The sequence below is a fragment of the Antrostomus carolinensis genome, unplaced genomic scaffold (assembly GCF_000700745.2).
Source record: "Antrostomus carolinensis isolate BGI_N321 unplaced genomic scaffold, ASM70074v2 scaffold12604, whole genome shotgun sequence".
NCBI lineage: Eukaryota > Metazoa > Chordata > Aves > Caprimulgiformes > Caprimulgidae > Antrostomus > Antrostomus carolinensis.
In genome coordinates, this window is record NW_010310153.1 from 41,294 (window position 1) to 65,303 (window position 24,010).

At 39.1% G+C, this 24,010-nt stretch overlaps 1 protein-coding gene across 1 annotated transcript; it reads right to left on the minus strand.

Annotated features, from left to right (window-relative positions):
* Window positions 1–9,089: 9,089 nt before the first annotated feature.
* On the minus strand, window positions 9,090–23,542 carry MRPL13 (mitochondrial ribosomal protein L13). Its single transcript, XM_010166322.1, has 5 exons — window positions 23,423–23,542; window positions 19,654–19,747; window positions 18,701–18,761; window positions 9,551–9,637; window positions 9,090–9,215 (listed from the first exon to the last, which is right to left on the minus strand). Exons 1-5 carry the CDS (start codon window positions 23,499–23,501, stop codon window positions 9,090–9,092), a joined length of 447 nt encoding a protein of 148 aa, XP_010164624.1. The 5' UTR covers window positions 23,502–23,542.
* Between the last annotated feature and the right edge of the window lie 468 nt (window positions 23,543–24,010).

Genomic DNA, 24,010 nt, shown 5'->3' on the forward strand with positions numbered 1-24,010 from the left:
AACTAAACTGCATTTAGTAACAAAACACAGTAAGAAAAGGTGGCTTTAGTGATATTGTTATGCCAGTACAGCTATAGTGACTAACCCTCTCCTCCACACACAAAGCTTAAGATAAATCTTTTGTGGTCCTCAACTGCAGGTTTTTTTGTTTTGGTTTTTTCCTCTATATAAAACTAGCATTTGTTTTAATTTTTCAAAAGTGTCCACCTAAACCAATGCTAATATGCATTTAGGTACTCTTAGTGAAATTAACAATGGCCTATTACAATTTAAAATAAACTGCTTACAACCTCAGTTTCCCTAAAAACAAATTAAGCAAAACTGAACTAAGCAGTTAAAAATTACTGTCAATCCCAGATTTTGACCTGGATTATAGGAATTCTGTCTGGAAAATGACTTAAGTTAAACTAGTGCAATGTACATGTAAACTTCATCTCAGAAAGAGGATGTTTTTTGCAAATGAAAGGGTTTTCTTTAAGTGATATAGTCTCCTAAAAACTGTAGGACTGTAGGAAGAACAGCACTGTACATTTGGCTTTGTCCAAAGAATTACGTTATTCTTCAAATAAACAGAGAAGTGGGCAAAGGAATGGTGAAATGCTTTCCAGACCTACTGTCAGCACCAGAAGCGAAAAAAGCAAATCTAGACATTTATAAAAGAGCAATTAAGAAATAACCTAATTCTAATTTCATCTAGGCAAGTAGTTCAACAGTATCATATACAATGATTCTCATATTGCTTGTCAAATTCCCATTAATTTAATTTTTATTCTCACATATGAGATCAACAGATTTTACGGGAAGGGGAAGGTAGCTTTATAACTTTCTTTGTTGAGAGCCTCTTCAGACAGCTGAAGTGAAAGTGCCCAGTTACCCATTTCTTAAATCTCTGACCTTTGACTCTAGTTTAAGCTACAAGGTAAGCTGCCCCCAGGTGAAGGGTATGAGAGTCAGTAGCACTGGTGTTTTATGCATGCTAGTGAAAAGCCAGTAATTCATTTTAACAGGCTAAACAATCTGAACATGAATCTGTCAGATTTTTAGGATGATTAAGCTACTGACCCCTCTCAATTAGTATCCAGTTGCTGCCTGTGGTTAAAGCCTGTATGTAGAGGAGAGCAATCTTCTTAAGGATCTGTATGGCTTTTTGTCCACGGGAATTTAGATCCAGCTCTGGTAGCCTGAAATGTGAGATTCAGTTTCCTTCAATACTTCTGTTAAATTCTACACAAAATCATGAGATATTTTTATGTCCTTACCATAATAAAAAAAAAGTAGCCAATGATAGTTCCCAAATTTTAATGGGGGTTAATGATCTCCAGTTAGTTACTGGAATTCCTACTGAGAACCAAAAAAGCCACAGAAAATGAACTTCCAGAGGGATTCCTTGAAGAGTACATTGGAACAGGACTGGGCTGTATTGGCACGATAGCTTTTTCCTGGTTTATACAGTTTCTGGTTTTAGGAAAAAGAAAGACTGCCTCAAGTCTTTCACAGAAGTTTGTGTTGGCCACCTCTTCTCTGAACGCTGATACATGCCAGCCCTGCTTTGTGAGAGATGAGCGCTCAAGTTGGAGGGGCAGTAGTTATTACTAGTAAAGAAACAGCCCAAAGCCCAAAATAAGAACCAAACATGACAACGTGAGGCACACTACAAACACCATTCAAAACCCCAAAAGTCGCAGATACCCTCTGCAGCCAGGTTGTAACTAAGAAAATGGCTGGAGTACGTTTATTTCAGTGCAGAATTTTTAAAGGCCCATGAATAAACTCTGGATGGTCCTTATAAAAATTCCTCAAGACCTCACCATTTGTGAAGGAAAGCTTTATCATTTTCTTTCTGAGCTTCTCCATATAGCTGGAGTAGCCACCCCCCAATTTTTCATTTATTATGTCTTATATTTCATTGTAGCAGAAAAAATTTGGTATTAACTGCAAGTTATAATCTTTGTAACGCAGTACCTCCTCCAAGTATCATGTTTGTATCCAATACAATGCAAGGTGTCTTTTGGTGTTGTCTCTCTGTAAAGGTATCTGAGAAAAGTGGAGATAGCCAATGTCACAGACTGGAGGATAGCCAATGTCACTCCAATCTTCAAAAACGGCAAGAAGGAGGATCTGGGCAACTACAGGCCAGTCAGCCTCACCTCCATCCCTGGGAAGGTGATGGAACAGCTCATTCTTGATACCATCTCTAAGCAATTGGAAGAAAAGAAGGTTATCAGAAGTAGTCAACATGGTTTCACTAAGGGGAAATCATGCTTGACCAATCTGGTAGCCTTCTATGAAGGCTGGAGAGGAGCTCTGAGGAAAAGGACCTGGGTGTGCTGGTGGACAGCAGGCTGGCCGTGAGCCAGCAGTGTGCCCTTGGGGCCAGGAAAGCCAACGGCATCCTGGGGTGTATTAAAAAGAAGGTCAAGCCAGAAGGTCAAGGGAGGTTCACTGTAGAACTGGGAAAGACAACTACTGTAGCTGATATTTTGTTCAACAAGAAACAGAAAGGGCAACTGTGGATGAGAGGATCTCTTAATCCAAAGCCCTTCTGTTTACAAATGCCTACAAATTTGTTTGCTAGGAACATCAGCAGTAGGTTGCCCGAGGTTGGCAGGGCTGGCTTTCAGGAAGACAAAGCTAGGGAGGAACTGGAAGGGGAAGTTACAACCACCATATCATTAGCACAGGATGAATAAGAGGATTATCAGAGCCCTCTGCAGTTCACAGGTGTCCAACACGTTTGTGTTTCACCACCACCAATCTTTTCTTTTTGAGAACACTGTGATTCTCTGCTTTCAAACCCATGGAGCGTTGCTGATGAACTAACAAGAATCTGTATGCCATGCCACGGGGGTGACACGCAGTGTCAACACCAGGACCCTGCCCAGCCCACGCTGCTCAGCTGAAACACAAGTACAGCTTCAGACCAGGTTCTGCAAACCCCTACAAAGCAGGATGTACAGATGGGGGCCAGGAATCAGGCAAGTCACTCAGAAAAATAAACATTAAAAAGGTGTTTGGTTTTCTTAAACCAAATTTCAGAGTTTACAATACATCGAGTTTTAAAAACTTCAAAAGGGTTCAAGGACTTTTTCCCCAGAAGGACAAGCGAGAGGCTGTCTGGCCCAGGGAGGGTTCCTCTTGGGGCTGGCAGAGGAACAGGCGCTCAGTATGCACACCAGCACCAGCCCCAGCGAGCTCCTGGAAATCAGACGGCTCTGCTTTCTTAAGGGAAACTCTCAGGAATGCATCCATCTAACTGGAACAACATAGAGCTGCTGTTCTATATATTTGGTAACATTCTTATTTAAATACTTCTCCAAAAACAATTTCCTGCCTTTAAAACTGCCTAAAAACATATACATACACCCAGACAGTTAAACTACTTTAAAATGGTATATGACAGGAAAATTTACACACGAATCTGATGTATCCTTGCTTTTATGGAACAGAACTGTTTGCTTAGTCATACATGACTGGTGAATTCTGTGATGATTTCTGTTTAAAACTCATTTAAAAGACATACAATCTGAAACTTCAAACACACCTGAAATAATGGTTTCATTCATGGTAAGAAGCTACAAAATCAAACTCCATCAAAGGAGCTAGTTTTTGATCTTTTTCCCCTCTAAATGTGTCTGGAAAAGACATAATTTAAGTTTCCTGTATCTATACAGTTTTTTACCACACTTATTTCAGACCTCTCCATCAAGGATCTAAGAGAGAAGCTCTGCACAATTTGGGAGGCCAGTTGGTTCAGGTTAGGAATAAAAGGAAAAAAATGCTCAAAGAAAAATCTCTTTCACTGGAGATAGTCTGACATTTAATTCTCCACTTTTATAGAGCAGGATCCCACTTTATGTTCTACCATGAGCTCTGCTGTGGTGGAAGGAGGGGTGACGGGAAGACTCTCCACTCTGAAAAACAAGCTGTTTGCTAGGTTTCCACACAGGATTTATGCTTTCCTTAAAAACTGTCTCTCTGTTTTAACGTTCCATTTGGATATCATATATTTGGCTATGGTGTGTCAGTCTCCAATTCCCAGCAAAATAGCCCTTAAAAACCACCTTTTTTTTTTTTTAATCACTCTCAGAGGAATTTAATTCCCTTTTGATTCTCTATCCTTTGTTAAACAGAGTGGTCACCAGGCTCAGAACTTCATGGAAGATAAATAATAAAGTAAAACCAAAAGTCATGTAAGGCAGGAAGACTTATTAAAGCTCATCTATTTGACACTTATATCTGACATCCACAATGGTCTGGTTGCAGGCCAGGACAAGAAGCTGAAATTACAACAGCAGCTACAGCAATGAGCCCTGCGGCTAGAGGAGCGATGGTAGATAACCACCTCCAATCCTGATCCCTCTGCTAGGACTTACCAGTTCCTGAGAGCAGAAAAGAAGGTAGGGCTAAAGCCCAACACAGCAAAGGTATCCTAGCAGTGTTGGGTACGTCCTCCTGCATTTAAAAGTGTCTGTAGCTACAGGATGGCACTGAAGGGAAACTTCCAGCCCAGTCTCTCTACCCAGAGCACTGAAGTTCTCCCAACTCCCCTTCGTTTCTCCCCACCCCACATAGAGCCCATTAACTCCATGCTCATTTCAGACCCTCTATTCCATTCCTCTCAGGTCCACCTATTCCCCTGGTTCTTCTCACAGAATCCCCACTTGACTTATCCACCCATCCCACAGGAGAAGCACTATGACCCTCTCAGCTGAAAGCTTCCAAATCTGCTGCAGCTGCAGGGTTTCTAAGGCAGAAGCACTCCCCACATCTGTAACTGGCACGGAGTAAAAAGACTATACAGACAGCATCTCCCAAAAACCTCTGCACAGCAGAGAAATAGGGAAAAAAAAAAAATGTTCTCTGTTAAGTGAATTCCTCTGAAGGGAATCATTCCAAGAAATAATGGGAGGGGAATTCTAGCTTCAAATCTAGCTTCAAAATAGTGTTCTTATCTGCAGTTTCCCCAAGTATCAACACGCTCAAGTAGTTTTCTCAAAGCTAACATGAAGCTATTGGGATACTTAGTTTGACACCAATGACTAAATCAGATGGCATCAAGTTTACTTGTCTTCTGCCACACACACCTACATGTCAAGACGATAAAGGTGGCCCAGTGCTGAGGAAATGAACTCAAGCAAGACTACAGCAGTGCATGGGGACAAGGAAAAGCATTTCAAAAGCCTTGGTGGCATAATACTGTTTCCTTTGACAAAAGGGAGACTTCCAATTAGTTAAAGCTAAGTGCCAGATTCCAATTCAGTGCTAAATTATTATGTGAGAATCTTTATTAGTGTTAGCACTAAAGACAGTTATACGAGAGCATAATACAGCATACAGCGTGAGAGACTTATCAGCCTTACTCTAATGCACTGTTGAATTCTGGTCATTGGTGCAGAGTCTAAATTTCTTCAGGGGTGATCCAATGAAATCTCATATGAACCAGGAGATCTCGGCACTTGCAACTCCATCCAGTAGGGAGGATACAAATAAACACAGCAATGTGTATAACTGATACAGGCTAGAAACAAAATCAGCCTACCTATTTCCACCCTGAAGAAGGCTTAAAGCTGTACTGGACTTTGTTCCCTTTCAACAGAGACTGTGATACCGAGGTGCCTCGGATTATGCAAAACTGACACACAGACTTTATTTTAGTATCATCTAGAATCACAAGCCTACGTACAACAGATTTTTAAATAAGATTTTTAAAGTATTACCCACACTCATGAGAACACAGGAGAAATACGACAAAACCCAAGTAATTGTGAGGGTGGTCAGACACTGGAACAGGTTGCCCAAGGAAGTTGTGGATGCCCCCTCCCTGGAAGTGTTCCAGGCCAGGCTAGATGAGGCATTGAGCAACCTGGTCTAGTGGAGGGTGTCCCTGCTGATGGCAGGGGGGTTGGAACTAGATGATCTTTAAGGTCCCTTCCAACCCAAACCATTCTGTGATTCTATGATTTCCAAAATGCTGTTCTTTTTATGCTGTCAGTGCCCTTATCCTGCTTTAGAACAAAGACCTAAGCAAGCACTATCACAAACAGTATCTAGATACTGATACATAAACAAATATGCTTTTTTGTGTCTGCAGAACACACTTCTAGGTGTTCTCCATATAACAGTCACCCAATATTTACATTTTTCCTACCAAAAACCACATTAAATTCTACACACTGTAAACGAGCAGAAGAGCACAAATTGACACTGATCATCTGGAAGACTCCAGATCACACTCTACTCTATTTGCTTCATTCCCACAGCTCTTTGCCTTTGGCACTTAAGCCCAGCATTAGGAATTTGATAGATTTCAAATTTTATCACAAGACAGGCTGTTTAGCAGCTGCTTATTTATTTACTACACATGTATAAAACCTGCCCTAGGTTACATCAAATTTTGATTATATCAGTGGTAGATGCACAGAGAAAAAGTTAAAGAAATAAGATAAAGATACAGTACTATTTCCAACTTCCCAAGCCATGAGTCACATCCAGAGAACCTTATTTAATAGCCACTGATGGCCATGCGCTTCCCTTTTTTGAATCCCCTTAAAACTTTTACTGAAAACCTACATGTTAACTGGAAGACATGGAAAAGACCCAAAACAGCAAAAGCAAAATGGTGTGTGCATATTTAGTCGTCGTGTTATACAGTCAACCCCCGTGACATCACATGCTGCACTGAGTGCAATCAGTAAAAGCAGAGGAAAAATATTTCACAAATGGAAAGTCTCAACCCATCTCTGACACCCAAAATCAGTGCAACTCTGTATGACTACTATGTGTGTGGATGTACCAGCACAAATACACACTATACATAAATACAGACCTCTGTGCAGGCTTTTTCACTTGACTCAAGAGTAGATAAATGTCACAGACTAACTTTCTCCAGTTATTCCCAGGACTTGCAAGCAAAAGCCCCTAAGGTTAAGAAGTTTCACTAAAAATTATTTTGGTTTCTGTTAAACATGTGACAGAACAATGAACATTACTCAGTTTTCCCCTCAAAGGAATACAAGTCCTATAAATACATGCAAAACGGATGCAGACATTTGTCCTACTTATATTCCTGGGACTTTTTAATTGTATTTGTCTGGCTTAAGCAGCGAGAGCTGCTGGCCCAGAAAAGGAATTATGAGCGCACTCTGTTTCTGAGTGCAAGAAGGTTTTTCTCAAGCGGTCATGTAAGTTATCCTATTACCAGTTTTCTTCTGGAAAAGTTACATCTCTTGTCCACATATCTCTGCTGCCTGTGAAGGGTATACACCCTTATTTGCATGTGCCTTAAAATGCAGAGAAAATAGATGCTGTAATTTAAAATGTTTTATTTACTTAAAAAAAACCCCACCAAAAATCCCTGTAATATTAATTTCAGCAAGCAAAAAGCATCAGGCCCCTTTTAAAGGTATACCAATGGTTTCGGCCACGCACCATAAATTATTTCCTTTCTCTTTTTACTGATAGACCATTAAGAATATTCTTCTTACATGAGTCTCCTCTTCATTAATTCAAATTCAATTTTATTACTACAGATTAACTTCACCTTCCTACATAAAACGCCTCCTGTCTTTGTATTTAAAGGCTTCCTTTGTTTGAAAGAGGGTTGCTGGTTTCACTACTGTACAATGATTTTTTTCTGCTGTAGAAGGCTTGCTACTATCTAGTCACTACTAGCTACAAATCTAACCCAAGGAGTTGCTGCAGATCACTCTCTAACAGTGTTCTGCAATCGACAGTGAATCTATTAAACGCACCTGCAAAAACAGGAAGTGTTCAGTTCTGGCACTCCATAGTCCTACTGATTTGAACAAGACTTAGTGAAACACAGGAGGTACGGTCTGGACATCAAGAAACGCTTCTTTTTTACTGTGAGGGTGACTGAGCACTGGAACAGCTTGCCCAAAGTCTGTGGAGTCTCCATCCTTGGAGATACCAACAAACATCCTGGACATGATTCTTGGCAACCAGCTCTAGGTGGCTCTGCTTGAGCAGGGGCGTCGGACCACATGACCTCCAGCGGTCCGGGTCCAGTCTTGACCATTCTGTGATCATTCAGCTATCAAGACACCTGAGAGATCACATCTTAAGCAGAGTCATGAGAAATAAGCTGCTACTGCCATTTCAGCAGCTGACCTCTGTCCACATGCAGCCAACACCTAGTTCAGTGGAACTACTCAACAGAATGACACACCATAGGAACACTTTCACAGGACAAATTGGAAAATAACCTTTTAAAAATTACTACAGAAATAGAAATACCAGTAATCTAACTGGAAATAGACCATCAAGTTGGTCCTGGTGTTAGCTTATTTACCTTTTTACCTTTTCCCATCTCCTTACGTGCCACATTTCTCCTTAAATTTCATTAGAACCATCAGGAAAGGGGACATCTTTCAAAATTAATTTCTTTGTTGACTATCATAATGGCATCTTCAGCCTAAATAAGACTCTCAAAATGAACACAAGAAATACTGTACTAGTACTAATCAGAGAATGTCCTGAATGTAATGTACTATTTTCACTAGCAGATTGATGCAACACTAGAAATGGTGGTATAAAGCAAACCCCAAATACTCACTCATATGCCACACAACTACTGTGGAACTGATTTTGTGCATGGAAAATAAACTATTTATCAAAATTAACATGTGTTATGTTCCCTGTCAAAGATCCACTCTCCAAGGTCTAACTGAGCAGAATCCTTTCCCTTCCTCTGGAGAAAATCTGAAGGGCTCCCCCCAACCCCAGCAATGAATCATTCCCTCACAGAGCCACGTGGTGCTTTCTTTGGCTATAGAGAACGTAAAACTCACACAGGGTAATGAAGTTTTCTACTCAACTCATTTTGATGAAGTAGAGAGTTGAACCATGATTTTAAGTAAAGCTTTTCTCATTAAAAGAAAGGCCAGAAATACAAAAAACTTAGCAACCAACCCCTTCTAATATGACTGTTCTTTGCTTTAATTACCTCTCCTCTCAAAAAAAGGATGACATAAAGAGAAAAAACATTACTTTTTTTTTCTTACTGATAATGTGAGAGCCTATATAGTATATATTCAGTCAAGATGTCCTTTTTAAAAGGTCTAAGATACTTACGGAGTCCAAACCTTTGGAAAGGCAGCAATTTCTTCTGGTGTATATTCATCTAACCTCCTGGGGACTGCACGTGGCTGAGGAATCTCTTGTAGAAGATTCTTCTGTATATCTTCTGGAATAACCTGAGGCAGGTGAGAACATCCTTAGCTATCTGATTGGTTGAAAAACACCACCACTCCCACCCACATCCAGACCCAAATTTGTTAACACTACTGCATTCTTTATGCTAAGTCTTTGACCTAAATACAGAAGACACTCTCACACGTCTTCTATCTCAGAATTTTGTGAGATACTAAAGCAAACAGCATCAACATTTCAACTATATTCAGATACATAAATAAAAGCAGCTTTATTTTTCTTAATTTACCTTCTTATGACAAAAGTTTTGCTAATGCTACCACTCTCTCTTTACCTCCAAATCACACAGGAATGAAAATGTAACTGCATGACTACTCACATCTTCTGGGAAAAGGTGCAGCCTCTGCATCAGAGTTCTTCTCTGAAGGTTTTTTGGAAGCATTCTATAAACAGTCAGTTTAACAATCTGAGGAAAGATAACATGGCAACAAATAAACAGACAGGCAGGAAAAAAAGGCAAGCTGTGTTTCCCTCTACCCATTCCATTAGTCATTGAACTTCTTTTCAGTCAACTTCTTCCTTGCTGAAGAACTCTGGCACCACATTCAGAAGGTGCTCCAGACTTACTGTTTTGGAAGAAGGAACACTTAGTCCCAGTCATATAAACACTTACTATAGCAGCCATACAGAATATTTCAGCTTAGAAAGTTAAGAGCAATATTTAGCATTGAGGATGATTGCACATGATCATTGAATTTTGAAAAGAATTGAGAAGCTTGTGGTAACTCCACTTTATAAAGAGTAAAAAAGATACCTCTTAAGAAGCAAAACTGTAAAAGAATGACAGATTTATATGCTCAAGTTAAACACAACAGAGGGGGAGAATCACCTCCCTCGAACTCCTGGCCACGTTTCTTTTGATGCAGCCCAGGATACGGTTATTGGCCTTCTGGGCTGCAAGCGCACACTGCCGGCTCATATTCATTTTTTCATCCACCAGTATCCCCGAGTCCTTCTCTGCAGGGCTGCTCTCAATCCATTCATCATCCCTTGGTCCGTATTGATGGAGGGGACTGCTCCAATCCAGGTGCAGGACCTTGCACTTGGCCTTGTTGATCTTCACAAGGTTCCCACAGGCCCACTCCTCAAGCCTGACCAGGTCCCTCAGGATGGCGTCCCTTCCCTCTAGCAAATCAACCGCATCACTCAGCTTGGTGTCACCTGCAAACCTGCTGAGAGCGCACTCAATCCCACTGTCCATGTCACTGATGAAGATATTAAATCCTTCCCTGATCCAGAGCCGGAATTTGGACTTCACTGTTCCACTTTGTCCCATTCTGTAGCTTCAGTACAACTGAATGAACTCTCGGTGGAATCAATGTTAGTCATAGAATCATAGAATCATAGAATGGTTTGGGTTGGAAGGGAACTTAAAGATCATCTAGTTCCAACCCCCCTGCCATCAGCAGGGACACCTTCCACTAGACCAGGTTGCTCAAAGCCTCATCCAGCCTGGCCTTGAACACTTCCAGGGAGGGGGCATCTACAGCTTCCTTGGGCAACCTGTTTATGACTTACTAACTAGTTATGACTTAGTTATGACTTACTAACTAGACATTTCTGACAGCGCATTTTTCACTTGCATGTTTTTGTGGTTATATTAGAGCCTTTAACGTCTGAGCCACCTTGAAATATTGCTATGTTACATCCATCCAGAGAGTAAGAGAGAGGAACAATAACCTTGAGTTTCATCACATATGTTCCCCACCCCAGCAACTCACAGTAGGGGCAAAGAGAGAACAAGGCCTTGGCTTCTGTAGCAGAGTCCAATTTCCCTGCTAGAACAGGTCAAAGGGAGATTTACACCTCCCACCCCTCAGGCTCACTCACCTTAGTCAAGAAGTAAAAGAGAAAAAAGAAAAACAGAGGTGAGGTTGTGATAAATCAATATTTGAGACTTGTAAAAAGCCAAACAAGCATTTCTAAGCAAGCTGGAGTGTAAATTTAAAAGGTCCTTCTATTCTGTATTTTATTATCAATTTACTGCAAGGTAGTTAGTCCAACAACAGAACAGAAGGCTATACAGGGAGGTAGGATAGAGAAGGTAGTGCTGGAGTGCAGGAGCAGCTGGTAGTGCTGCTCTAGCTTCCTTCGTTGTAACTTCTGCCTCAAAGACTTTTCCACAAGCCAAAGCAAATCTAAACCCAGCTCCTGGAAAGACCAAGTTTACATCCAGCTCCTTGCCCAAAATTCTGCCTACAGCCAGAAAGAACCGCACTCTCACTGATGTGATGACAAGTCAAAGAAGTTAGTAAAGTACAGGCTTAACTGAAGTCATGCAGACTGCTTTTGCTACTTTAGTCAGCTTGTGCAACAGAAAAGGCAGATCCCACCAGCAGTATTTCCAAGGTGTTAAGTAAGGGCTCTCCTGTTACCTGAACATGCTCAAGTTTTACTAAAAATACACCAATCCTAAATAAAAAGGTATGGAATTGCAAGAAGAAGTCTGCTACTGAGCTCATGTAATACCCAAACCCAGATTCAGTGCTCCCTGAAAACACACATCAGAATATTCTGTTTCTTTCAGGAATTAACAGCAACAACAAAATTTTTCTATATGCTTGTAATGTACTTTTAATAATAGATAATTCTTACTGTTTCCATGTGATTATGTTTATTTTGAAATATTAAAATAGTAAGTTTAATTTTACATGACAGGTATAAAACCCAGTTGATTTCTGTGGGACCTCACACTGGCAAAGAGGTCTACCTACAGGTCTCACTGCAACCTCTACCTCAGTTTAAAACTAAATTAGTACAGTTTAACAGTTTATTTGGTTATTTATGGATTCCTACTGCCTCCCATCCCCAGTCCTTTACCTCTGATACCTAGTAACCTGTAAACTTCCATGTCCACATAAATACTCACTCCTGAAGGCCATGACACTTTCTCCATCAGGTAAAGACAACGACCATCAGACATACACGGCCACCAGAGCGCTGCTATTTTGGGATTTTTAAACCACTGGAATGCTGTCTGCCCTGATTTCTTCTGACTTACAAAATTCCTATTGGCTGTAGTTACAATTGTCACCTTGAATATTGCAATACCTTTTTTCCAAATTGTCTAATTTATATACTCAAAGCATAGACATGCTCTTAATCACATAGTTATACAAGATTACCTTGTGAGTTTCCAATTTAAAGGGCTAATTAGAAGGAAAGGAATCTGAAGGCAGCTCTAGTAAAACTCTTGCACTTTCAGTCCCTTACTACACACTCTAACATTTTATATGAGTACGAATAAATTAAAAATATATCTATTTGAAATACTGTGTGAGGCTTGAACATTCCAATTTTTGTGACAGGTTTTGGCTCATGTGCAAGTCACAGACTATGCTTGATGGAGAGCAAGTTCTGAGAAAGATTCTTTGCCAGATAAAACATACTTTAAAGAAGGAAATCAACAGAGCAATACCACTCCTGGTCCCGAGAAGCACAAAATTAATTGGCCTAAGTTCCAGAAGAAAGCCTACCCTAACAGCTGAATTAAGTCCAGTAATCACCAGGAAGCAACTCTAGAACATGGGAGAGAAGCAGCGCTCCAGAGAAAACAAAGGAATTATTTACAGAACGTACCAAAAAAAAAACCCTAGAAGAATTTCAGGAGATACACCAGTTATTCAGAGGTACAGCTGGATGCTGCATCTTCTTTCTACCAGTTCTTGGTTTTCTGTTCTGTATATGATGTTGTTCTTTTCACCACATATGTTATAAAAACATACAAGGAACTTCACCTTATGAGTAGCAGAGCAACAGTGAATGTACTTAATACTGCCACAGGAATCATCTGGTCACAGGCAAATTAAACTTCCACTGCATGCCATTTTACTTTCTACTACTGGTCAGCACTTAAAACCTAATAAGTTTAATGTGTTCTTTAAATTAATGTATTTATTTGCCTTGCAAATTCAAATAAGAGATGGATTAAGATTTTTTTTGTTTTAAGCCAAGAAATATTTATTTTTGTCTACTACAAAGCAAAAGACTGAGCCAGCTCTATGACTTATTTAGGGCACCTAGAGGTTTGAGGTTTTAAGATAACAGGTTCCATAACAAGCATTCTCCCCACGCCATACTAACTTCTGTGTGCCTACTAATCCAGAATTTGAAGTTTTGCTCTACTTAATTAAAAAACCCCGTTACTCATACTAGTAAAAGAAAACACGACTATATCTCATGTTTCAATAACTGATTTTTAGTATGTATGTATTATTGTATCAACAACACCTTCCTGATGCAAAGAAAACAGGCTTTCAAATACCAATGGCAAGATTTAACCATGTTTCCTGACTGAGTTTTTGTTCAAAAGACCATTATTATGCAGATGTAACAGCAAGTCTATACGTGCACACAGCTGCTAAAGAGCATTCGAAAGGAGAATGAGAACATTTTAAGCCCCTTCATATCAGTGCCAGCAGCTGAACAAACCAGAACCCTGACAGCCCCGGAGGCTTCCTCGCAGCACATTTCCACAGAGCTCCCCTGCCCCGCTTCATCATCTTCCCTAGCAGGTGACATTCATTCTCAACAATTATTACCCATTATTTCTTTGTCAGAGGCAACAGAGCCTCTGAATACTGCAAAGGTCAATCCTCTCACTGAGCATTTGGTATCAGCCAAACATGATTTCTCCTTTTTCTTTTTTTTGGGGGCAGGTTCTGATGCAGCAAAAAAAAAAAAAAAAAAAGCAAGCCAAGTGTTGCTTACTTATAAAATTAAAAATAGAATAAAAAATGATTGAAAACTTTGTTCTGACAGGATTACTACCTGGTTCTACAGATTAGATCTGTCAACGTATTTTGCAAGCATTTAAATTAAAAACTGTAAGTTTTTTTCAGAAAGTTTCTTCCAAGTAATCTTCGCTCCCTCTCAAATCTGTGAGATTTAAAAGTACATCTTTTAGTCTTCCCATATCAAGTACTTTGAAGCCTAATTTTGAAAGTGCTGGTCTCATGCCTATCAGCATTTTTCCAGCTACACAAAACTTCAGCTAATTTTATTAAAAACAAACAAAACCCCCCAAACTTCTCTGCATTCCACAAACCTGCATCTCAAATAAATAGGTTTACCCATTTCCTTTATTTTCAAAAGACTCTCCTGGCAAAGAAAACACATCAAACCTTTCAAACAGATTTTTCTTAGCAACCTGCAATGGAAATTAATGTTGTCCACTGACATATAATCTCAGGGAGCAGTAATACCATACAGAATATTAGTATCACATTAACCTGTAGAACAGGGAGGCCGTTTCAAGCTACAGCAGCAAGCTGTTGTGCTGCACCTAAAGAACATATTAATACTCTCATCTATGGGCGGTCCAAGAAGCTACACTGAACCTAAGTCAAAGAAAAGGCTGAAATGTGCACAAGCTACTTTTTCTTCAGCAAGCGCTTCCTAAAGTGGGCTGGCCAAGTCCAACAGAAGAGAGCTATTCTCTGGTCTTCTCCAGCAGAGCAGACAACTGAAAATACTAGAAACTTTAAACAGATGCGTAGACACTCCCCTCCCCATGCCCCCCTAAGGTGCTAAAGGTAAAAAAGCGCTGGAGTATTTACTTTTTATATCTTTTTGGCAACACACTGTAACTTTTACCCTTCCATAAAAACAATATTTTCCAAAGTGCTGATGAACTCGGGGCAATGAACATGGAACTTCTAAGTTCTATACAAAATATCAACTATGCAGACCTCTTTTTGTATTCACTGCCCCATATTAACATAAAAGATATGAAGTTGGGAGGAGTGGCTGACACACCAGAAGGCTGTGCTGCCATCCAACGAGACCTGGACACGCTGAAGAGTTGTGCAGAAAGGAACCTGATGAGGTTCAACAAGAGCAAGTGTAGGGTTCTTCACCTGGGGAGGAATAACCGCATGCACCAGTACAGGTTAGGGGCTGACCTGCTGGAGAGGAGCTCTGAGGAAGAGGACCTGGGTGTGCTGGTGGACAGCCGGTTGGCCATGAGCCAGCAGTGTGCCCTTGGGGCCAGGAAGGCCAACAGCATCCTGGGGTGCATTAAAAACCGTGGCCAGCAGGTCGAGGGAGGTTCTCCTCCCCCTCTACTCTGCCCTGGTGAGGCCACATCTGGGATACTGTGTCCAGTTCTGGGCTCCTCAGTTTGAGGGGGACAGGGATCTTCTGGAGAGAGTCCAGTGGAGGCCACAAAGATGATGAGGGGCCTGGAGCATCTCCTGTATGAGGAGAGGCTGAGAGAGCTGGGACTCTTCAGCCTGGAGAAGAGAAGACTGAGGGGGGATCTTATGAATGTCTATAAATACCTGAAGTGTGGGGGCCAAATGGATGGGGCCGGGCTCCTTCTGGTGGTGCCCAGTGACAGGACAAGGGGCAATGGGCAAAAACTGTAACACTGGATGCTTTCCTGTGCAGCCTGTTGTAGGTAACCTGCTTTAGCAGTGGGGTTGGACTAGATGATCTCTTGAGGTCCCTTCCAACCCCTACCATTCTGTGGTACTTAGAAGTGTAAAAAAACAGTAATATTTTGCCAGTCTCAGGCACAAAATTATACACCTGAGATTAAACACTTATAATAGGCATAGGGGTTTTTTATTCTTTTCAACTAAGAAGAAAAGTCAAGGACTGGAAATGGTTGCCATGGGAGGCTTTTAAGATCAGTCTGGATAAGCCCCCAGCAGCCTTATCTTGCCTAATAGCTGGCACTGCTTTGAGTAGGAGGTTGGACTAGAGATCTCCCAAGGTTCTCTCCAACCTGAATCAACCTATGATCCTATGAAAAAATACACGTGCACATTCAAAATGCAGCACAAATCCTTCTGAAGCACGACTACCTACAAACAATATATTAAGGTCCAAAGTTAGTACAATAGATACAATTATGTCAGTCTCCATAGGAGAGAATATCAGATCATCATCCAACCCCATCTTGGTACCTTATGAAGAAACTGGAAATGATCAAGGATGATTATCTAATCATATGCAGTAAACATGTCTAAATTCTGACAACTACACTTATGACTTTCAGCCCCCCATGTAAACATAAACAATACCATTTTGCCTCAAATTACTCATCACAACCTTTTTAATTAGCTGTTAGCTGTGTACCAGTTTTTCCTAAAACCAGTCTCTCTGTATACTAGAAACTATCTTTAAACAAAACTGTAATGGAAAAATATTTATCTTGGGGATTTGTATGTTTGAATTTAGACATACATAAGTAAATACAGCACAAAGCAATACTGGAGTCCTGCTATATACACACACACTCACAGAATCTTACAAGCTTTAATCTATTTCTTGCATAAACGGAAAATGGTCATGCCCATTGCAAAATCTCTGTGTAACACTAGGTAAGTTTACAGGGTGTTATAGCAACATCCTTTTCCTTGGAAGTAGTCTCTCCCATTAATTTAATGCCTTAATTTCTGTAACACTACTATTTCAAAGAATAGAGTTGACTCATCTAATGAGGTACTACCAGCTAGCAGGAGACAACAGGACCAAGGGCAGAGAAAAAGCAGGAGCCTCCAGGAAGAAAACAATGCTTTAAAGAATGAAGACTTCGATTCCACAGAAAGATAGTCTGCTTCCTACAACCTACCTAATTCCACTGGCTTCACAGGAATTTAATTTAATATGACTAAAAGACAAAAGGTCTCTTTTTAATTGAAGGAAGTGAAATAGAGCAATTTATAAAAGTCTCCACAATAGCTATGCATTATTTAGATCCTATTTTGAAAATCCAAATGCTGCTAAGGTTAGGCACTGTTCTCTTTACAGTAATCCTTTTTCAGGTTTTAGTAGCTAGTTCTAAAACCAAAGCATGTTAATAAAACACCATCATAAATTCCATCTTTGTCATATCCCAATGTATTTCACTCCAAACCAATTCAACTAGTAAATAAGCAAGCCATAAAATCACTTGCAAGTCAAAACTTCTAACAACTACACATACAGAATATATCATGCCAACTTCCCATCCATTACTAATAATTATGACAAAAATACATGAGATATCTTTATGAGAGGGATGTCCAAATGCTTCACCTTCAATAGAATGAAAGAGTTAATTGCTGAGGGCTCTCCACAGTTTGGTTTTAAAAAAAAGTTTCTCTCATTAAATTAGACCAAGCCTTGAGCCACATCACCATTTGCTGAGCCTCTATCCAACATGCTTTAGTTATTGGCAATGCACTTAATCCTCCTCTGTTTGCACAGAAATTCATCCATGAGTCTGGCAAGAAAAGAGGTATTTCAGAATGAATGCCAGAAGGTAATTTATAGAACATCCAATTCTCAGGCCTTAACAAACAAGTTGTGTCACACTGCCTCCCAGTGCACAGTGTCTGCCTGAAGAAAAAGGCTGAAGAATCCATTTTAGACTTGGAAATACTACCAGTAACTCCTAAAGGAATTACAACTATCTTGGAGCCTGTTCTCAAAAGCATTTAAGTTGCTTTGAAAAATTCTAGACAGAAAGTAATATTGAACTCTGTGATTTCATTTCACTTTAAATAAAGAAAGAAATTGCAAAAGTAAAAACCAAAACCAGGCAAGTTCATCTGGTGGATTGCTTTTTTATTGAGTACTTGTACATTTTGTGTAAGTCTTGGGGAAAACCAGGACTTCTAAATCACAGATAAAAAATCACTGACAAAGCCCAAGAATTTTATAACAGATAAAGTTTCTCATAAGGTGACCCAAGCCAAAGCATTTCCAAGTCAAAAATAACCATAGACATCTATTAACCTCTGTGGGCCTCGTATCATGTTCTGAAACACTAGTACTTAGAGAATTCAGTCCTCCAATGCTGATCATTCAAAACCCCATAAAAGTAATTTCATAACTGTGTAAGCCAACATCCCAAAATGTTAATATCTAGCACCCTATTTTTTTTAATCAGTAACAAACACATCAACACCGATGTTCAGCAGAATTTACAATAGTCTAATACAGACACTTAGTAAAGAGGCTCAAGTTCAGTGTAATCACCATCTCCAAATCTTTGACAGGCTATGAACACACAGCATTGAAGAAAAGATTTTAAAAAAAATCATGCAGAAAAGATTTTTTTTAAAAAATCACCTCATTTAACAAAATCTGCAGCTGAATTACACTGGGAGAAAGAGGCAGGGTACTTTCTAACATTTTTAAGATGAGCATTATTCGTGTTGGCTCTTAAAAAAGTAGTAGTCGTTAAGCTTAGAGGCAGTTTGCTTATGTGAAAGGTCAGACATCTGAAGCTAAAAGCAAGTAAATTGGTCAAAAATGAGTGAAGCAAATTAACTTGATTTGCTCAAAAACGCACAACCTAACCCTAAAAAACATGCTGTTTACAAAAACACTGTCACAAGCCAAGCTTCTAAGAGCCAGTTAGAGGAACGTAATTTAGCCTTAGACATGCAGGTAACTGATCCCTTTTGTTTAGGGGAACTAATTAAATGAAAATGTGTCAGCTTTACAAATGAAACGGAAGAAGGGAAACACTTACAGCAGTTGGATCCTTCAAATGGAGCTGGGTCGCTGTCACTTGTTTGAAACCACCAGGATAGCTAGAAAAACAGAACAAACATACAAGCTTAACGCCAGGCGTTCAAGCACGATGTTAACACAAATATCACTACATCTTGGACAACAGTGTAGGGGTATTATAAGCCTTCAAAAAAAGGAAGTTGTTCTCATGAGGCCAGTAACTGTATTTTATTAGAAAGATTCTATCCTTTCAACTATCTAAATTTAACACCAGCTTTACTTTCTTACTTAATTCACTTAAGTATTAAAAAGTTTGTGTTTCACAAGCAGAACAACTGCTTATTAAATACACTATCACAGCTACAGAATACATTGAGACTAAGAGATGCAAAACCTGGAAATATTTCAAGATGATCAAGACTCACAACCAGTTTGTGGCTGACACGAGGCAACCATTTTGAACAGTATTTATTATTTTTTTACTATTTTAAATAAACCTTAGCATGATTTGACATCTTTACAGTAATAAAATCTGACTTCCTGTAAATAAAAGTACACTGCAATGTATCCATCTTTCTAAGGTCTATGTGACATGGCAAAGTTGTGCTAATTCACTCTTTAGCATATACTTTAAGTTAACACATTGGTGCAAGAATGAATACGGTGGTCCAAGAAATTACACAGATGTCAGGTAAAGCTGGGTTTCATTTTGATTTAACTATGCTACTAGGGATCAGCCTAAATCAAATGCAAATAAACCCAACATCATAAAACATATCCACTCAGTGAGCTGCACAGATTTAAAAATTTGTTTTATTGTACAGCTCTTTTCACTTACTCAAAACCAACTTCGCTACTTATGCAACTGCTTTCACTCAGAATCTTTTAGTGAATTCCCTTTTGAACTAATATTAAGAAAATATGACATTAAATTTATCACTTGCTCATATGAATATTTATTATAAAGCTTACCCAGTATGTGAAGAATATACTTTCTGTTCCCATTTGTTACCAGAGAAGGCAATATGTCTCGTATTTATTATGACAACGTGATCTCCACAGTCATCTACAAAGTAGAAATTAGTGGAAAATATTAAGAGAATCGTAGGAGTAATCAACCAAAATAACAACTATAAAGTGTGTAATGCATACATAGTAGCACATACATACATATTTCATTAAGCTCACTTTTAAAGATGTGAGTTTTTTGAGTCACACCATCCAAACCTGCAATTAAATACCAACCTTAAATTACTATTTTTGTAAGTACTGTCAGCTTAGAAGGCAGGTGAGCAGGTAAAATACCATCAGACTAGATAATTAAATAATTGCTTACAAGGAAGTGTATTATTTTATTCAACACATTATGCTGCATACGCACCTAAATTTCAAAAAACAGTATAAAAAAAGGTTAGTTCTATTCTAAACAAGGATCCTAAATATTTGTTTAGTTTTAGTTTTCTCACAAAAACAGTACCAATGTTTACTGGAGGACTGAATATTTTGGATAAGTAAAATATTTCCATTAAATAAGTACAGCCTAGGGCTAAATACATAAAAGAAACAAAAGATTTGGAAGGAGACACGGGGGGAGAAAAGCCTCACAAAAAAAGCTAAAATAGCTCTGCTTGGAAAAAACACATTTTCCAAAAGGACTCAAACTGAGCATGCATTTTTTATAGGAGCATATAATTAATCAATGCAAGTTTCACACCCTATGTAAGTTTTCTGCCATCTTTTAATCTTGTGTTCTTTTAAAGCTCTACTTGCACCTACAGCCAAAGTGCAAACACAATTTAAACATCTTCATTGACGCAGCCTTTCACCGCTGACAGATCAGTTCTGAGAACTGACACGGGACTTTGTGCCTTTTTTTTCTTCAGTTGGGAAGATGACAGAACAAGCTCATCCAAGGAAGTTTTTGCCAAGAGTTCTTCCCTTCAATAAATACTGAATTAACAATTTCATATACCAATAGATCAATTATGAACAATGAAGAGCCAGGAGAAAAACTAACCAGAATACTCATACGCTACCTGAATAATGACTGCAACCTGTTCTTTTAAAGTAGATTGAATTTATGGATAGCTAATGTCTCCTTCAAAATTTCAAATTAATACATTATTTTCCACTGGTCTCTGAACAGTGTTGTTCCCATCACCTCAGGAATGGCTGCACTTAATAAGAAAGCAAAAATATTCACTGTCTCCACAAACAATTGTCAAATTGTATTTGAAAAATATTCATAAATTATCATGCAAGAAAACTCTTCCTTTAGACTGTTTTCATGCTATAATATTGACTTATTCTTTTAGAAACTATGTATGTTTTCCTCAACAAATGCACAAAACCAAAGCCAGCATATTCTCTTACATGATGGCATATGTGATTTGTTACATACAGCATATACGTTGCACCTCTTCAGATAAAACTAAGCTGCCATTTTATATCTCTGTATGTTTACAGCTTCATTAATTCTTATCACACAGTAAAAACACATGCTTCAGGTGCATGCATTTTTCCTCCTACATTTTAATTAAGGACTAAACAGTAATTAAAGGTAGACATCATACTGTCAACTGCTAGCTCACAAGACAAACTACTTGCCAAATCTTTCACTAGAAGACGAGTTTACACTGCTTTTTCCAGCCATTATAAACTAACATTGCAGTCTAGAGTAACACCTGTGCCAGATCGGGTTTGTGGGACACTTCCATCCAGTCTAGTCTTCTCCTTTGAGGATGCAGCAAGAGAACAGCAGCAAATCCTACCCAAGCATCCCAAGTGGCTCACCTACACCTGCTCACAACCCAACACAAATAACCAGATCACACAATTTTTTTTTAAATCTGGCCCACTATTTTTGCTTCTGTATCGTGAAGCTGCTCACAAAGAGAGGATGCAAGGGGATGAGGGTAGAGAGAAGGTGAAGTGCAGAAGAAACCTAAAAATCCAGATTCAAACCTCCTGAACAAGGTTGTATCCCTTTATTTAAGGCATATGGCCTGGCAACATCTGAAAATACAAGACTCTGGAGAATAATAAAAGATTATCCCTAAAACACAAACTAAATACACATTAAATTATATTTCTTTCCATCCCTAACCACAGCTTAAATTCAGCTCCAGATACTTCTCTACACAATAAATAAATAACTATTTTATGGAAAGGTATCTGGATACCAAATTAAAAACAAAAAAACCCCAGAAAATCCCCACAATGTTATTCTGTTATCTCACAGACACTGAAATATTTCTTGTTAGTTCACAAAAAAAAGTAAAAAGAAAAAAAAAAGTGTTAGGTACACCAACCACAAATTCACATATACTTTGCTCTCTTAGAGAATATCAAATGTCTCAGTAGCAGTAACCTACCAATGTCAGTCTCAGGTGCAATGCATTTGGTACTGATTTATAGAATGCTTTATAGAATCCTAGAAGGGTTTGGGTTGGAAGGGACCTTAAAGATCACCTAGTTCCAAACCCCCAATATTTTAGACCAAATAAAGTTATTCTTTAAATTACTTTCCAAGATTTTATAACTTCCTGGACATAAAAGTATTAAAGATCTTCCCCCCAGGACAACCAAAAACTTTTCCTCTCAGTATCGGCTTTATTTTCCAGACAGCCTTAGTCTCCACTGACATCTTGTGGATAAGACGTAATTTGCAACAACTGAAATCTGGTATTTAAAGCCTCTACAAATACTACCTTCTAATCTATACACTCTACACGTATGAGCAAAGTTTAATGCTTCCCTTATGCTTCAGTAACATCTCTTGAAAAATTCCATGAGTATTAGAGAAACATTGTACTATCAATAGGAGGGATCACCTTTTAATTATCTATAAAATGCTTATCACCACAAGACAGGCACTATGGTATTGCAAATAATACGTATGAACATATGATATGAACAGTAAGTATGAACATAATAAAATGAACAAGATCACAGATACATCTCTACTGCTGAATCTTCTAATTTGCAGAAAAGCAAAATGACTTTTTAATTTAAACAAGAAGATATCTTTCAAGAATGTTTACGTCTCCCATTTAAGAATCTGAGAGGTTCTGGCCCCATCATCACAGAATGTCTGAGGTTGGAAGGCACCTCAGGAGGTCATGTTGTCCAAACCCCCTGCTCAAGCAGGACCATTTTTTTAATATCTCCAAGGATGAAGACTTCACAACCTCTTAGGCAGCCACTTCCTGTCACCCTCACAGAAAAAAAAGTTTTGGGATGTTCAGAGGGAACCTCCCGTATTTCAGTTTGTGCCCATTTCCTCATGAAGGCGGGACTTCTCCGCACCTTATTCAGAATGAGGAACCACTCCAACACTCTGTGGTGTTGTGCAGGTACTGAAAGGTAGCATTGGGAAAATCTAATCAGGAATCACATCAGTGTTGCATTATGTGCACTGTGAATTAAATCTTTACATTTAAAATCAATGCAATAAAACATACTTCAAGGTTTAAAAAATTGAAAGCATAATCCACTCTAATTCAGCTATGAAAAATAAATTATGAATTCATAACAAGCTTTATAAAGACTGGTAAAGACAATGACATGAGGCTGTAGAGGGGTATGAAAGCAAAAGATGAGAAGGAAAATGAAAACATTTATCATTCACAAACAACTGAAAAGTGTAACTTTATATGTCAGGCTTGATTTTAAAACTGAAATCAGAAGAAAAACACAAGTGACGGGAAGCAAATTTGCTTTTATCTACTGCAGTACTCACTTAGTGCATGATAAATCGGCTTATGCCTGCCTTCAAGTCTGACTACAGTCGCAGCTGCTATTTTTCCTGGTGGCTGCATCTTCGCATCAAGGAGGTACCAAGCTCTGGCAAAAGTAGCCCATTGCTAAAGAATAAGAGAGGTAGTAGTGAATCACAGAATGGTAGAGGCTGGAAGGGACCTCAGGAGACCATCTAGTCCAACCCCTCTCTCAAAACAGGGTCCCTCCACCAGGTTGCACAGGAAAGCATCAGGGTGGGGTTTGAACATCTCCAGAGACGGAGACTCCACAACCTCCCTGGGCAGCCTGTTCCAGTGCTCTGACACCCTCACAGTAAAGAAGTTTGTTCTTAAGTTTGTGTGGAACTTTTGGTGTTCCAGTTTTTGCCCATTGCCCCTTGTCCTGTCACTGGGCACCACTGAAAAGAGCCCATAAACGAACACATTACCATACATAAATCTAGCTTCTCCAATTAGAGCAACACTTTTTTTTTTTTTACACTCCAAAATACCAGAAAAAATATTCATATTCAAGAACACCCCCTCCAAAGAGCCTTTAAACAAACCCACTGCGGTACCCCCACTGCGGT